This window comes from Hylobates moloch, unplaced genomic scaffold (genome assembly GCF_009828535.3).
Source record: "Hylobates moloch isolate HMO894 unplaced genomic scaffold, HMol_V3 SCAFFOLD_5, whole genome shotgun sequence".
NCBI classification, from domain to species: Eukaryota; Metazoa; Chordata; class Mammalia; order Primates; family Hylobatidae; genus Hylobates; species Hylobates moloch.
This window is the reverse complement of record NW_026652280.1, coordinates 34,865,110-34,881,441: the sequence shown is the minus strand read 5'-3', so window position 1 is coordinate 34,881,441 and position 16,332 is coordinate 34,865,110. Positions and strand designations below refer to the sequence as shown.

Sequence of the window (16,332 nt, the reverse complement as noted above, 5' to 3'; positions counted from 1 at the left end):
AGCCAGGCTGAGCTGCAGAGTCAGCAGAATCTGATAAAAAGGTGGAAGGTACCAGTCCTGGCTTTGAAGGGCTTCTGGTTGAGGAGACAAGGCTCAGTACCTGGGAATGTCAGAGCTGGAAGGGGCCACAGAGTTGAACTCATGTTCTCTGGTCCCAGTTCTGCATACAATGATGGGAAGACTCAGGGAGAAAAAGGAACTTGCCCAAGGCCACCAGCTCTAAATGGCGGAGGAGGGATTGGAATGTGGAATTCCTGACTGTACCCAGTATTATTTCCTCAACGAGACAAACTGGAAACAAGAGAAGAGCAATAATCAAACAACAGCTAAATGGTCAGGTTAGCAGATGCAAAGGAAACTAGTTGTGTGTGCTTCTCATTGTGTAGGAAGATGGAGGAGGTTGGTCTTCAACTCCTGTCCCTCAGGGCTTGACTTGGAGTCTTAGAAGAGAGGGCAGCACTTAGCCAAATACTAGCTTGGTGATCAACTATGGGAGTAAATCAAATGTAACAAAAAAATTTGCACACTTAGGTGATCCCAGTATGTTCTTTCATAATTATTATCTCATTTAATCTTTACTTCTTGAAACAACCCTTGAGGTAGGATTATTACGCCATTTCCAAATGAGACTTGAAAAGATTAAAAATGTTTCCTAAGAACACAATTACTAAGTGGGAAAGGGAGGCTAAGAAATCTAAACCATGACATCAAGTCAGAACTGCTTCCATTCTTCTTTTTAAGGAGAAACATGGCTTGAACACTTACTGTTGGACAGTTACTCCCAGTGTTCTCTATGCTTCGAGCTGTGCAGAGACCCATTTAAAATATAGCCCTTGTCCTCATGGAGCTTGTGGTCTAGTGGGAGAGAGAGGCAGGTAATTAAAATGTTGAAACAGAGCTTGCCAAATGCTTTGTGATAGCAGAATGACCAGGGAAGTGAGAGCAAGACCGTGTGTGTGTGTGTGTGTGTCTGGGCACATGTGTATGCAGGAAGAGGTAGAAAAGGAGGGTCCAGCCAGTCTCCATGAAGGAGGTGAAACCTGACCCAATTCTTGCAGGATAAGAGTTAACCAAGTAGAGAAAGGAGAAAGGGCCAGCTAAACAGAGGACCTACCAGGGAATCATATACAGTAATGCCCATCAGTGGGACATGGGAGATCTGCAGCTTATGAGATGCGGCTAGAGCATGTGGTAGGTGAAGTAGTCTGGAAATGCTGCTTGGAAGAGGCAAAATGTGATCAGGAACATACCACACAAGTGCAGAGTATAAAAACACCACTGAGTAGGAGCTTTGTCCTTTGCTATAGACAGGTGATGTATCTTCAGGGTCAGAGAACCATGGTGTAGAGCTGCCCTTGCTCTTGCCGATTGAGAGCTAGGTAAGAGTTGGGTCACCTGCTAGATTTACCAGGTTGATGGAGCGTTTACTCTGGGTGTTTCTGCAGCAGGAAGGAATTCCGTAAAGATTACTCAGTTATAGGCACCTAAGTGGTGTCTGTCTGGCCTCTCATTCAACATTCACTGAATGAATAATTTGGAGTGTCTCTCTGTATCAGAAACTGTGCCAAGCCCTGGGGATGACCATGGTGAGCCAAATAGGCACAGGTCTTACCTTCAAGGGCTTATCATCTAGTGGAGAAGGCAGAGTTTGAAATCAAGAATGGCACAAATATTTAATTATATAATAAATGTTAGGAAAGACAAGTTCTGGCCTACAAAGGCACAAAATGGGGAGTTGTGATCTGGTTTGTGATGCTCAGGGAAGAGGCATTTAACCTCAGCCTGAGTAATGAAGAAGTGCTAACTCCAGGGGAGCAAGAGGAAGATTCCAGGTGCATGCAAAGTCCCATGAAGTCACTTGTGACTCTCCACCAAAATACCTTAGAAGACATAAAGAAGGATGACTAATCAACCACTCCCAAAGCCAAAGTCAGACAGTCAGTCTCTTGCCAGAACCTGACAAGAGATTCTTATAACTATAGGCCAATGAGTCTAGGTTGAAAATACAATTTCTTCCTCATCTGTAATTAAGTAGGATCACACTCCATCTTTTTACACCATTTGCTTTCTTAATCAGTTTCTGTCAACCAGAAAAGCAGGCAGTCATCAAGTCTACTGTATGGGCAGCTTGAACAAAACCAGCTAAAGACTTCCCTCCCTGACATCATTATGCATATTCCCAAAGACCATAGCTCTCAGAAAACAGACGGGCAAGAGTGGGAAGGGGAGTTCTGGGAGGAGTGGAAGAAGGGCATTGACTTCTGGGCAGAGATGTTGCTTCAAGTAAAGTTCTGAGGTGAGCACAGAGTCTTTGTCACAGGGCATATTGTGAAGTTTAGCCGTTCAACTGTTTTTGTGAATCCAACAGAAACGACTCTTCCCAGTTCAGCAAAACAATAGTAGATGGATGTGTACTCTCAGTGCTGTTCTAGTATATGCTTAACACCCTGTTCTCCAGATTTTTAAAAAGCACTGACTTGTAAAGTTTGCTCGTTCTTATGATATAAACACTCCCACCATGGCTGAGCTCCCTTGCCCAGGCTGGAGTGCAGTGGCGCGATCTCCGCTCTCTGCAACCTGAGCCTCCCGGGTTCAAGTGATTCTTCTGCCTCAGCCTCCCGAGCAGCTGGGATTACAGGTGCACAGCACCACACCTGACTAATTTTTGTGTTTTTAGTAGAGATGGGGTTTAGCCATGTTGGCCAGGCTGGTCTCAAACTCCTGAACTCAGGTGATCTGCCCCCTTCAGCCTCCCAAAGTGCTGGAATTACAGACATGAGCCACTGCACCCCATGGCTGAGTTTTAAGCTACCAACTTAATGCCACTGAATGTGGATTTGGCGAGAGATACACACAGTGGGCTTTTACGAACCCATAGGCACTAGCTTCATCGTATCCCTGGTTACTGTTCACTAGAACTTGATATGGTCTCTGATAAGAGGAGTAGCTCGAAGAGGAGGATGTGACTGGCTTCACAATGGTTAGAAGGTAGTCCAGTTCTTCCTCTGTAGTCCAGTACTTCCTCTGTAGGCCAGACTCTTTCCTCATCAGAGTGTGAGCAAAGAAACAGAACCCAACACAAGGCCCCCTGAGGTGGAAGAAACACTTAAAACGAGGTAATAGGAAAAATATCGGGGAAATTAGTTAATCCAACAGCAACATTAGAGTTCCAGAAAGCTACCTGGCATCTTTGACAAGAAGTATGACCCGTGGAAAAGGAGCTTTAAGAAACAAGGAGGGAGCATGCTGATGAAAAGATATCAGAATCAGCTGAAAAGTGGATGCATAAAGTAAAGAAAGATTGCAGGATACAAAATGTGCAATTGCAGAATTAAAAAAATTCCACAGTGAAGTCAATAAAGGCAAAGGGGGCATGGAAAATAGAATCAAATTGGTATTATGGAGAGCACATTGGGGTATGCCCTCCCACAAGGCAAAAGAAGGAAAGAAAAGCAGTGAGAGAGAAAATGATAGAAATGGAGAACAGAGATGAGAGCTCTAAACTCAGAATTACAGGAAAAACTTCGAAAGAAGCCAGAACCATTTAATGGAAGAAATTACCAAAGGAATAATTGAAGGGAACATTCCTGAACTAGAAAGAACCTGCATCTACAGATCCAAAAGGCTCATTATGTTCCAGGAAAATTAAAGGGAGAGAGCTCCACACTACACTCATTTTGTCATTAATAAAATTCTAACATAATGAAAAAGAAAGTCTTCAATTATAAACGCATAAAGCAAGTTGCCTACAGAGGAAACCAAACCAGGCCAGCCTCTGTTTTCCCTTCATTACTTTAAATGCTGAAAGACATTCTACAAAGTTTTGAGGCAAAAAGTTCTAGCCTGAGAATTATCTAGTCAGCTCGATATCTTTTACGTGTGAAGATGAAAGAAATGCCCTGTGGTATGGGAATTTGCAGAGTCCAGAGCCGAGGGAGGACTGAGGATGAAGAGCTTGGGGAAGTTTGCAGAAGTTCAGGAATGAAGCCGAGTACTCTTCCTGTATTTGGGATTGTTTGCCTTTAAGACCTGAGAGGTGCATATGTTGTTCATGTGTTTATTTTGTAATGAGGAGCATGGAGTTCTACTACCAAGAAATACAGTAAAAATTGTTTAAAAAGTAAAAACCATAAGCTAGTGAAGTAGGCCGGGAAACCATCATTTTTTTTTTTTTTTTTTTTTTCTATTTTGTTGATGAGACACTGAGGCTGAAAGAGGCTTATGAAGGCTCCTAAGTGGCAGAACTAGGCCAGGAATTCATTTCTTTTGACTCCTGTTGAATATACTAAGGGCCCTATCTCTACCACCTTGTCCTTTTGGAAAGCAACAGTCAGGATGACAATGGCCTGTATGTGCATGGCACCTGGGCAAAGCAGAAGAGGGAGGTGAATAAATGATGCTGGGAAGCCCAGCTTGAGTTGCTTTGTTCACTTGTTAATTCAGTCATCCAGCATTTCTTGAGTGTTGATTATGTGTTGGCCATGGTGCTAGGTGTTGGGTTTTTGTGGATGAATACGACCCAAGTCCTGCCACTTCCCAAGAGACTCACAGTACTGCTGTAAGGGAGAAATACCCTCATATATTCTATAATAATGCCTATGATCTAGCAACTTGACAGGGGTAATCATATAGACCAGGCATAGTCTAAGGCACTGGTTCTGACTCTAGGCCATCAGAACCACCAAGAGTGCTTGGTGAAAGCCGGCGTATTGGGTCCCAGCTCTGGAGCCCTGATTCAGTAAATGGAGCTCAAGAACTTGCATTTCCACCAGGCTTCAGAATAAGTAAGAGTTCCCAGTTGGAGAATGTATTTTAGACTAGGAAAAAATATTCTATCTAGCAGTTTTGGAGGGGAGGGAGGATGTACTCTCAAACTTATGTGGGTATAAGTCACATCTAGCCAAGCAGGATTCCCCTGGCCATTCAGAGAAATAATTCTTTAGGTTCATGCTGTTCATTTTGGAGTGTACCCATAGGTCTATGGCTCTGCAGGGCAAAATTACAAAGTGTTGAGTATGAAACAGACTTTGGTCCCAACTCATTCATTGCTAAGGCAAGTGTGGGTCATAAGAGATCCACAAAGTGTGGGTGAAAGACTCATAGTGGCTTGTCTAGCATCTGACTGCCTGTGAACAGCAGAATTAGGAATAAAGACTAAGTTTTGGACTCCTATCTCAGTATTCTTTCCAAATACATCTATTTCTTTTCCTTGCCCTTTTGTTTGCCTGGGGCCGACAAGGCTGTTATCTCCTAAGCAATTTTATCTTTCCAATCTTTCTCCACTCCCAGCTCCCACTGCCACCCCTGCCCAAGTCCTGCAGGCAGTCATAGAAGGGTTAACTTTTGTTGGACTGAAGGCCTGAGCCAAGTACAGAGTGTCCATTGTGTGCCCGCCCCCTCAGGAGGAGTCACTGACTGCTGGAATGTGACAAGGCAAAACATTTTTACCTTGCCTTGGCTTCCCCAACTCTGTGAGTGCGTGAGCCTGTGCGTGTGCTCACACGCGCATTTTGGCAGGGCTGAATCACAAGAGGACTCGCAGTTGACACCCAGACTCACCAAAAAATTGAACTGTAAATTTGGGGAGGCAGGTACGTGCTGGGAAGAAAGCTAAAGAACAACAGCTTTGTGTGCTGATGAAGTAAACAGACAGGTTAGGTTTCTTTGCTGTTTCTTTTGAAAGCTTATTTTATTTTATTTTTCTAAGATGAGGTTCACATATGGACACCAGGGGCTCGATTATAATCCTCAGGATAGGCAGCAAATTTGGCTGGGGCTGCTGCCTGGGTGGGTGGAGCTGCAGTGGGGGTAATTTGAACTACACGACTTTGAATAGCTGTCAGAGGGCGAAGCCATTTTCATTCAGAAAAAACTTGAAATCCTCCAAGCACCCAGTCCTGCAATGGATGCTATAGGTAATGTCAGCATTATACAACTACAGTTAGTCTCAGCCTGAAGCTGAGCTGCAATCATGTTAGAAAAATAAGATTTATATGCTCAGAACAACTAGAAGACAATACAAGGCTGCTATTTAGTGGCCAACTACACAGCTGGGTGCAATGTCAGTCCAGCCAAGGAGTGAGCACCATGGTCTGGAGTTTACAGAATGTTGCCATGGAGAAGTGAAGACTTGGGGATGACCTGGAAATATGGAAAGGCTTGGGATCTTTTTATTCATTTGTTTATTCATTCCTTCATGCAACAAACATTCGGGGAACACCAATTGCTTGGCTGGCATTGCAAGGATGAGAGGAAGTGGATATAAGAACAGATTCTGTGTATTTTAAAAAATACAGAAAGAACTATGTATAACATCGCTGTGGAGACTGGTTTGACTTGAGTAGTGAGTGCAAGTTGGTGGCTAATTTGCTTTGGTCTTTTAAGGCAAGATCAGTATGAAAAGTCTGGAATAGATGAATTCCTAAAGATTAAGGCTATTTGAAACTGCATTACTGTTTTACCTACAGTATTTATTATTACATACTCACATTGCCCTGGTTTGGGTCTTCAAGCAACGTGAATGAAATTTCAGCTGAACTTTCTTATGGCCCCCTGCCTCTAACATCAGATTCCCTCAATCCAACCCTCACACCATGTACCAGAATTATCTTCCTAAAGCATAGATTTGATATTATTCCTTCTCCACTGCCATTCCTTAAATGGCTTCCCATTACCTGTAAGATAAAATCCAAACTCGTTAGCGCAACATTCAAGGATGTTCATGATTTTGCCATGACCTTTTATTTCCAGCCTTACCTCTCACAGGTTCCCAGTTTCTATCATACTTCCTAGCCAAACATCAATTCCCTGTTTCTTCTGCACAACCCTGCACACGCCTGCCCAGGACGTGGCCTCATGCCTTCCCTCTCTCTGCTGTGTCTTCCTTCTTCCTGCTGTACCTAGGAAACCCCCATCAAGATCAAAGATCTATCTGTCTTTTGCTCTTCTCGAAGCCTTTCTGTGTAGTTTCCTAGCTATCTACACCTTGCTCAAGCGGAGAAAACTTTCTTCCTTTTGATTCTGTCCTTTCTTACAGTACATATAAAGTTCTGCGTTGTTTTAGAGTGATTTGTCAAATCTCTCATCAAAAGTGTAACTTCCTTGAGGAAAAAGATTGTATTTTCCTTAGTATTTTGATTTGAGGAGAACTGAAAAAAATTTTTTGTATTGAATTTTTTTTTTGTGGATCTTTTATGACTTGAATTTTAAGTTTCAGAACTTTGTCTTGTACATGTAGTTAAATGTAAGAAATGATTGTTTCATTTATTTCATTCTGAAGTTAATCTTTTTTTAATGGAAGATATTTTCTTAATATTAATAACATATTCACTGTATAAGCCCATCAATTCATCTAAAGTTTAGAGTTCACCTTCTTTTATTGTATCATAGAATCTATAACATACATTTCCCTACTCTGGTTCAAAGGTCCAAATGGATTTCATTTGGGAACTTTGTATGTATATGCCTTGTCTTTTCTCCTAACCTGGGGAGATTTTATAGGTAGGTATTAGAGAATTAAAATGTCATTGGAGATTCCTGCCAAAGGGAATAGACTCTGAACATTACTGCCATAAGAAAACATGGCTTGCAATTTGCATGGATCTAGGATACACACTGAGAAAGACCTACTGGATTCTTACCGCTTGACAAATGGGGAAATGTCCTAAGGTACATTGATGTCTCCAACAGCTGGGGTGGTGCCTGACACTAGTAAGAGAGGCCTCCGTAAAGTCAACTTGAGTATAACTTTTTAAAAATAATGTGTATTATTGGGTAGATAAATCTAGATGAGACAAAAAATCTTATCAGTAAAAGAAACGTCAAGTGTCATCTGGTCTAACTTCCCCCCACCTCCCAAAGTGGAGACTTTGTCCATCTTGTAGCATGGGTCACAGGTGGCTGTTTTCAGTTTTGGCTAAACAGTGTCAGTGAAGATGCTCATGCTCTCACTAGGGCAGCTTCTTCTTTTTCAGAAAAGCTGTATTCATTGAATCTTCCCCAAAGTGGAAGCAGTTGTAAATGTGTCTTTCTGCAAAGCTGAGCATTTTCCAGTAGCTGAATATGCTCCTGGGCTTCTCTGGGGAGCAGGGTCCATGTTGGAGCCGGGGCTACTTTCCTGGCTGGCTTCCTCACAGGGTGTCAGCTAAAAATGTGCTGATTCTAGAGACAGAAGACAAATGTCTGGTCTTCAGGCTTCCAGTTCTTGGTTATTCTGAATGTGTCTCTGCAGGCATCGTTGGGCATTTTCTGGTGGGCACATTTGCCAGCCACTTCTTTAAATTGATAGGCTCAGAGGTAGAAACCTAAGATGTACAGTCATGTCTTCTGCTGGGAAACTTAAGTGTTCAGCAGCTGAGAAGGCTTGAGTGTGATCCAGCCTACAGCCTAAGGGTGGGAGGATGTGATGTTTGCAGCCCCAGGGCTCTTGGTTTTCTCTTGAGACTGAGCATTTGGGCTTCCTTTTGGGCTTTGAAAATTATGCGTATGAACTTGGGAATAATGGAACGTGGGGTGAAGAAGGGTGAAGGAGAGTTTAGCTGATCTTGTGATAGTTCGGAGACAGCCTAACTGATTTTTCTCTTCTCATCTTGGAGGAAGGTAGAGAGGAAGATCCTGGGGGGACTCCTGACACTTCCACAGGCCTATAAAATGCTCCTTCTTTCCCTTTTTCTCTTTTGCTGCTATGGAGACACAATACTACTTCATTTAAGAAACCAGAAAGGGAATTACAACTGTCTAGAAAGGCTATTTTTAATCTAAATAATTAATAATGATTATCTCTCTTTTGTGTCAGTAGAAACATTCGTTGAGGTTGTTTTCCATTAATCACAGTGTTAATAAGTGATTTGCCACTGAACTCTTTTTATTTTCTTTTTGTGAGCCTTACACCTAAGCTTTGCATTTGCTTGAAGAAATAGAGAGGTCTTTGCATAATTGAAATAATGCATAGTGAAAAATGATAAAGGTAAAACGGTTAAGAGATAGGCTGAATGCCCCTCCTCCAAGTGGGTGGAGAGCTTGGCCCAGGCAGCCTGGGGGTTGTGCTCAGCTTTGCAAACTGTTCTTCACATGTGAGACAGAAGTGGTGCAAAAAGCCAACCAAATACAGTTCCAGCAGACCTGAGCCTCAACGCTTCAGACTTCCCTTTCGTCATGATTGGTTTTAACAGTGACTCAGCCAGCTGAAGCTTCAGTATAAAGAAACCTCTAGCTTGCGACCGGGCTGGAGGACTCGCACCTCTTATCTTTATTCTTGGGCCTACAGCCATAAAATTAATAGCAATCCATTATGAAGGCTTGTGTGAATGTGTTTTTCCCTCTGCTCTAGTAAAATCCAATTTGGGGATGTGCTTATTCTGGTTAGCTGTTTTTCCATCATTTTTTTTTCCTGATGCCATAGATAAGTGGAAGGGGGCCTCTAGAATTTAGATTGAGTAACCTTGGGGGTCATTTGGTCATTTTCCTTTCTGCCGTGCCTAACTGTCTCTTCGCTTCTCAGTTGCAGATCTGATCTCTTCTGAACACCTCATCGTGTCTCCATCCCTGGGAATCTGACCCTAGCAACTGGACCACTTTGTTCTTGGAATTTTGGGTGTCCTCTCTTCTCACCTTTCCCTTTTCCCTTTTCCCCTTCCCCCTCCTGAGAACTCCTGAAGACTGTAGAGATTGTCATGGAGTCCAGGGAAACCTTAAGCAGCTCCCGGCAAAGAGGGGGCGAGTCAGACTTCCTGCCGGTCTCCTCAGCCAAGCCCCAAGCTGCTCCTGGCTGTGCAGGAGAACCTTTGCTCTCCACTCCAGGACCTGGGAAGGGGATCCCGGTGGGCGGAGAACGCATGGAGCCAGAGGAGGAGGATGAACTAGGCTCAGGGCGGGATGTGGATTCCAACTCCAATGCGGACAGTGAGAAATGGGTGGCAGGAGATGGTTTGGAAGAGCAGGAATTTTCTATCAAGGAGGCAAACTTCACAGAGGGAAGTCTGAAGCTAAAGATTCAGACCACAAAGCGGGCTAAGAAACCCCCAAAGAATTTGGAGAACTATATATGTCCACCTGAGATCAAGATCACCATCAAGCAGTCTGGGGACCAGAAGGTGTCCCGTGCTGGAAAAAATAGCAAAGCCACGAAGGAGGAAGAAAGAAGCCACTCCAAAAAGAAGGTAGGAAGCCCTGTCTTATAATTGTTTTTGTTTGTTTCTCTGTTTTTGCCATTTTATCCTCAACTTCTTAGGGTCTATTTATATATTATACTTGACTCTAGAACAACATGGGGTTGGGGACTCAGACCCCTACACAGTTAAATCTGTGTGTAACTTTTGACTTCCCCCAAAACTTAACTACTAATAGCTTACTGTTGACCGGAAGCCTTACTGGTAGTATTATCAGTTGATTAACACTTACTTTATGTATTATATATATTATATACTGTATTCTTTCCAAAAGTAAGCTAGAGAAAAGAAAATGATCTTAAGAAAATCAAAAAGAAGAAAAAATATATTTGCTATTTATTAAGTGGAAGTGCACCATCATTAAGGTCTTCATCCTCATTGTCTTCGTGGTAGGTAGGCTGAGGATGAGGAAAAAGAGGAAGGGTTGGTCTTGTTATCTCAGGGGTAGCAGAGGCAGAAGAAAATCTTCATATAAGTGGACCCTTGAAGTTCAAGCCTGTGTTGTTCAAGGGTCATCTGTACTTATCTACTCGTTAATTACCAATCTCCTTGATGGACTATTTAGGGACTCAAGAAGAAACACCTCTGCTATAATCTTGGTATAATGTCTAGTTCATTATCATATCTTCTGCATATCTGACAAAAAAATAGCTATAGAATTGTAATTTTGGAGAGATACTGTTTATTGTATAACAGCCAAGTGTCTGGGTCAGCTGAGCCATAACAAACTTTTTAGTATTTTTTTCTTTGTTTGCATTAGTTTTCATAGTTAGGAGTGAGATATTAAAAAATTTGAGTTAATCAGAACAGTCAAGAATTGTTAAAATCTCCTTTTGTTTTCAGTCATTACCACTGTAAATCTTCCTAAGATGAATCACTCGCCTGACTAAAGAAGCCCAGTCTTTGTAGTAACTGAGAGTCTCACAGAACTGAAAAATCATCATTGTGAAAGCCAGTGATGAGCATTAGAACTGGAACTGTAGAAAAACAAAAAAGGGGGCAAGTGATTGGCCTGAATCTCTGTTCAATACATCATGGACTTTTAAGATTGGGCATTGACTCAACTTGCTTGGTTGTCATTTTCCTCCTAAAAGTCAAACATGGATGTGCAAAGTAGCTAGACAGGTGGTTGGTGGTATCAATTGGTTGGGAATGAATGAGTTCGTATTTCATTGAATTTATTTTATATCTTAGGGGGTTACAGTGACTTACAGTGACCTCCCTTCCTGTGTGTGGCACTCAGCTGTGATAGCAGAGGATTGCCTTAGTATAGTTTTTGTCTTCGAGAATCTTTGGGATTTGGGGATGGCTCTGGAAGAAGCCCTTTTGTTGACAGAGTTTTGGGGTTCTAGGTTGTAGGTGTTAATCATAATCTTTGTCACTCTCTCCCTGACATTTGATCATTTATTTGGGCTCTAGATATGTGGATCAGCTAAAAATGGCACAAATGAATGAACTTCTTTATAGCCCAAAGATAATCCATAGCATTTGTTACCATTAGGTTTTTTTTTTCTTTTTCATTTTCTTTTTTTTTTTTTAGGTTTGGGGTAGTTATTTTCAATAAAACCACTAGGAATCATATTATTTCTTTAGCACAGGGCTTGTGTCCATCCTTATACCTGGTGTTGTGGCTGATTTTGTTGCATTTAAAATCCAAAGAATGGGCTAGAAGAGACTTTCTAGGGTGACTGACTCCTCACAGTTTGCCCAAAAAATCTGTCCTGGTTTCAAGACTGAAAATTCTGCATCCAGAAATTGCCCCAGTTCCTAGCAAACTGGGACAATTTGTCACCTTAGTTTAACATTTTGGAAGACAAAGGAACTTTTAGAAATTGGTTTGTTTTGCCAGAACATAGAGGTCGTGCTCTCTCCTCCCCCATTACAACTTTGCAGTGATTTCTGGGTACTCTGTCATGAAACCAAAGGTTTAATCTCCACACATACAGAAACTTCTGAGATTCACGCAAGAAAATGCAACAGTTCAAATCAGGCTCTGAAAGTGAGGCTTTGTGTTGGAGTTGGGTCTCTTAAGATATGAAAATGAATATCTTTGTTTCTGGCCATTGAGTTGGCCAGTTCTTTGTGTGTTGTTGTATTTTTGTGTGGGTGGGTTGTCTTGAGAAATGGTTACCCTTTGCCTCCATCACCTTCACTGCCAGGATTTAAGCAGCAACCCACAGTTTTGGGAGTTCAAACCCAAATTCGCTGCCCTAAAAAGAGAATACATTGTCCTGATTAGGTACCACTTTTCCTAAAGCCACTGATTGTTCCCAAATATAGCTTTCTCCCCATTGGAACACACCAGAATAATGCTTTGGAATCTGTACCATCGGAATGATTTCAAAGCTGAAATGTGCAGTGGACCTTGTGGCTCATATCTGAAGTTCTCAGGCTGGTCATTTTCACCCAAAAAGCTGGTTGCTCTTTGTGGACTTTGTGGGAAAGAAATAAAATTGCTTATTTGAATATGTGATTTGCCAAGTAAGCATTTTTATGCCTCAGCAGTTGGAGGGGACAGAGAGGAAGAAGAAGGGCTGAAATTCAATGCACAGTGCTCTTTATGATGACACTGTGATGGGAATACCCTTCAAAACTTTTTAATTGTTAGAAGCTTGCTTCATATGGTACTTCTCCACCCTTCTTACATTTATTTATGCCTAGCACTGTTACTTTCCAGAAATGAATTAATAAAGCTATCATCACTGAGTCTCTTGATAGATGACAGGAACATCCTCTGATCTCTATGGGATGAGAATGTTAACTTTATTACCCTTAATTCCTGCTGTTTTGCAACCAGAGAGTAAGCAAAGGCTAAAGCTGAGGGTGAGGTGTAGAAACTTTGCCTACTATGTGTATGGAAAAGTTTAGTGGCATAAACTTGCAGAATTTACTTATTTGTATGAATGAGAAATACGTGATCAGTAATTTGGCTCAGAATGGATGACGATGAGATTTTGTAAGCAACACACCAGCATCTAATCCTGAAATCACTTTCTGGTTCTATTTTTATAAGTTGTACCACTCTTTGAAGAAGTGGACATGGAGTGGCCTCTGGGAAGCAGGTCCTACAATAGGAGCTAGAAAGGAAGCCCTGTTAAGCTGATCTTTGAGCTGGTAGCGATTCCTACTAGGGAGTCATCTGAATATATGTGCTGACTTTGAGCTGGGGTTGGCAAACTGTAGCCTGTGGGCCAAATCCAGCCCCCTGCCTGTTTTTGTATTGCCCCCGAGCAAATAATGTGTTTTACATTTTTAAAAGGTTGGAAGAACATCAAAAGAATAATAATTTTTTGTAATATATGAGGCATATGAAATTTAAATTTCAGTGTTTATAAATAAAGTTTTATTGGAACACAGCCAAGTTCATTTGTTTATGTTTTGTTTCTGACTGCTTTTTCTTATAGTGGCAGAGTTGAGTTGTTGTGACAGAGGTACTATGACCTTCAAAGATTCAACTACTTACTGTCTGATCCTTACAAAAAATGTGCATTGATCCTTAACTTAGTGTAAGGACATAGAGTTTTATTTTGTTTTGCTTTAATAATTCAGCCTCCAAGTTTGGAGGCTGGGGGGAATTAGGTGTTATATTATGTGCTGCTTTTTGTTGTTGTTGTTTAAGTGAACCAGTTAATTTTGCTGAAGTCATTGCTTGACAGCCCCAGGCAAAGACAGCTTATATGGGATCCCAAATGATTTTCTTTTTCATGGTGTTTGAAAAGAAAGCTGTGTGTGATAAGGGTAGCATGACTTACATATCATAGGCTAGTTCTCTGTGACGTTAAGTGTAGTTATACGTGGTCCACTGCTTTGGGATGAAGGCATATATGTCTAGCATATATGTCTAGCATCGTCAACAGCCTTGTTCCAAATTTTAAACCTAGGGCTAACTTTCCAAACTGGAGAAGCATTATAGATGGTCAGGGAACATCGCCACTTAAGTGGTAAGTTGTGAGGAGGGGCCCATGAAAGTACTACCTCCCTGGCTCAAGGATGCACGGACTCTTCTAACCAGGATAGAAGTCTCTTTTCTCTTTCATATAAAACTAGGATAGGAATTGAGATGCTATTTGGGAGAGGGCCTATGATGGATTTACATGCTTTACATGAGGTGTGAAAGCAGCATTTGGTAGGAAGTAGAGGCTGAGGGGAGAGCTCAGAACCTACTTTGGGGCCTCCGAACTCTCCTTTGGACAGGTCTAATTTTGCAGATGGACCCCACACATGCAACTTCTTCTTTATCATGGGACCAACATGGTTGCAACTTAAACTTACTCAGGTAAGTGGCTTAATAACTTACACTTCCTCAGGTCCCCTTCTAGGTGATTAGATTAAAACAACAGAGAACATGAAGATGAGTCTCTGGAAGAATGTTCCAGTAGTGCCGGGCACGGTGGCTCGTGCCTGTAATCTCAGCACTTTGGGAGGCTGAGGTGGGTGGATCACTTGAGATCAGGAGTTCGAGATCAGCCTGCCCAACGTGGTGAAACCCCATCTCCACTAAAAATACAAAAATTAGCCAGGCATGGTGGTGCATGCCTATAATCCCAGCATCTCGGGAGGCTGAGGCAGGAGAATAGCTTGAACTCGAGAGGTGGAGGTTGCAGTGAGCCGAGATGGCGCCACTGCCCCCCAGCCTTTTTGGGTGACAGAACGAGACTCAATCTCAAAAAAAAAAAAAGAATTCCAGTAGTGACAGGGTTTTGAAGAGTTTCCAAGCTGGGCAGGGCTTAGCAGCTCTTCTCTTTTGTGAGGACTTTGGGAGTCAGGGACACCTGTCTAGATTCAACAGCAAGATAAGGGCATGGGAGTTCCAAATGGATGCCATACAGTGACTCAGGGTAGGAGATGTGGTGTGATAGTCTGACACCAAGCAGCTTTGTGAATCTGGATCTGCAGTATGAAATTGCTGAAGCCCTCGTTTCCTCACCTGCCAAATACAGGTGATGATTTCTACATAATATAACTCAGAGGAAGATTTTAGAAGAAAATGGATAATTTACAGAGCACACATCATCATAATAACTCTGATTTCTTGAGCTACATGGCAGACCCTCTGCTAGCTGTTTTACATTACTCACCTTATCTATTAGTCCTCATAACAATCCTGCCAGGCAGATCTTATTTATTTACAGGAACTTGAGGCTCAGATTGCTTCAAAGGAGGAGGAGCTGGAAAGGGCAAGGTTTTCCTATGAAGCCAATTCTATTAGACTCCAAGCAAATGTATATTCCAGTCCCTTAGTTGCCACACCTTATAAAAGTAAAGGATTTCTGAAAGGTGAGGATCGCTAGAGTGTTTTTTCCATACTTTCTCATATAGCTGGGGTGGCACAAGCATAATCTGGCACATTTTCCCTAATTCTAAGTTTTCCATGGTTTTGAGAGAGTGTTCAAAGCTCACTAGTTAAAGCCCTATTTTTTTTATTCATTGTACTTACAAATTGTATTTGCTTTTGACAAAAATACAACTTCTATTTCATTTCTTTGGATTTAATTTTTCCTCCTCTCCAGTTCCATTGGGAGATCTTATTTCCTCCTGTTGCAAGGACTTCAACCTTATACCCATCAGGTGCCTGCCATAGTCCTAGAAACACATTCAGGATTTGTCTTGGTCTAGACCATCATCATATGCGTAGGGAAAGACCCTTGTATTCTGTCCTGAGCATTCACAATCTGCTTTTGAGAAGCCACATAAATCATGCACTTATTTCCTCCTTACACAAAGAGCAAACACACAAAGTATGGATAGGAAAAAGGTTTCTTAGGTGTTGTTGATGGGAAGAGAGGTTGGCATCAGCTTGCAGAGAGCAATGAATGTCAGATAAATGAGTTTGGATTTAATTCTGTAAGTAGCAGGAGTGCTCACAGGGCTTTGAATCAGGGAGAAGGAATGGTTGCATGGGTGCTGGGGAACTTGGTGACAGTGACTCTGTGCAGAGAAGCTTAAAATGGGAGACATGAAAGGGGAGCCTTTTTGTAACACAGTTGTCAGCAAGGAGAGATTGGTCTAGGGTTCTTCCCTTTTCCTGGCATGTCCTGAGAAGCACATTTCTCTCTTGACCTTTAATGGTTGTAGCAATTTTGTTTACAGGTGGGTGAGGAGGGGTCTATGAGAGGAGGTGTTTGGCAGAGGGTGAGGGGTGGCTTGCTTTGCCAAGGGTGCAGGT

At 42.1% G+C, this 16,332-nt stretch overlaps 1 protein-coding gene across 2 annotated transcripts in view; it reads left to right on the top strand.

Annotated features, from left to right (window-relative positions):
* Window positions 1–16,332, top strand: part of SETBP1 (SET binding protein 1) — a 384,501-nt gene that overhangs the window by 11,712 nt on the left and 356,457 nt on the right. For both annotated transcript variants that reach the window (XM_032152417.2, XM_032152418.2), the window contains exon 2: window positions 9,500–10,157. In XM_032152417.2, the coding sequence (XP_032008308.1) occupies window positions 9,672–10,157 (486 nt within the window). In that variant the 5' untranslated portion in view covers window positions 9,500–9,671. The remainder of the gene's footprint in view (window positions 1–9,499; window positions 10,158–16,332) is intronic.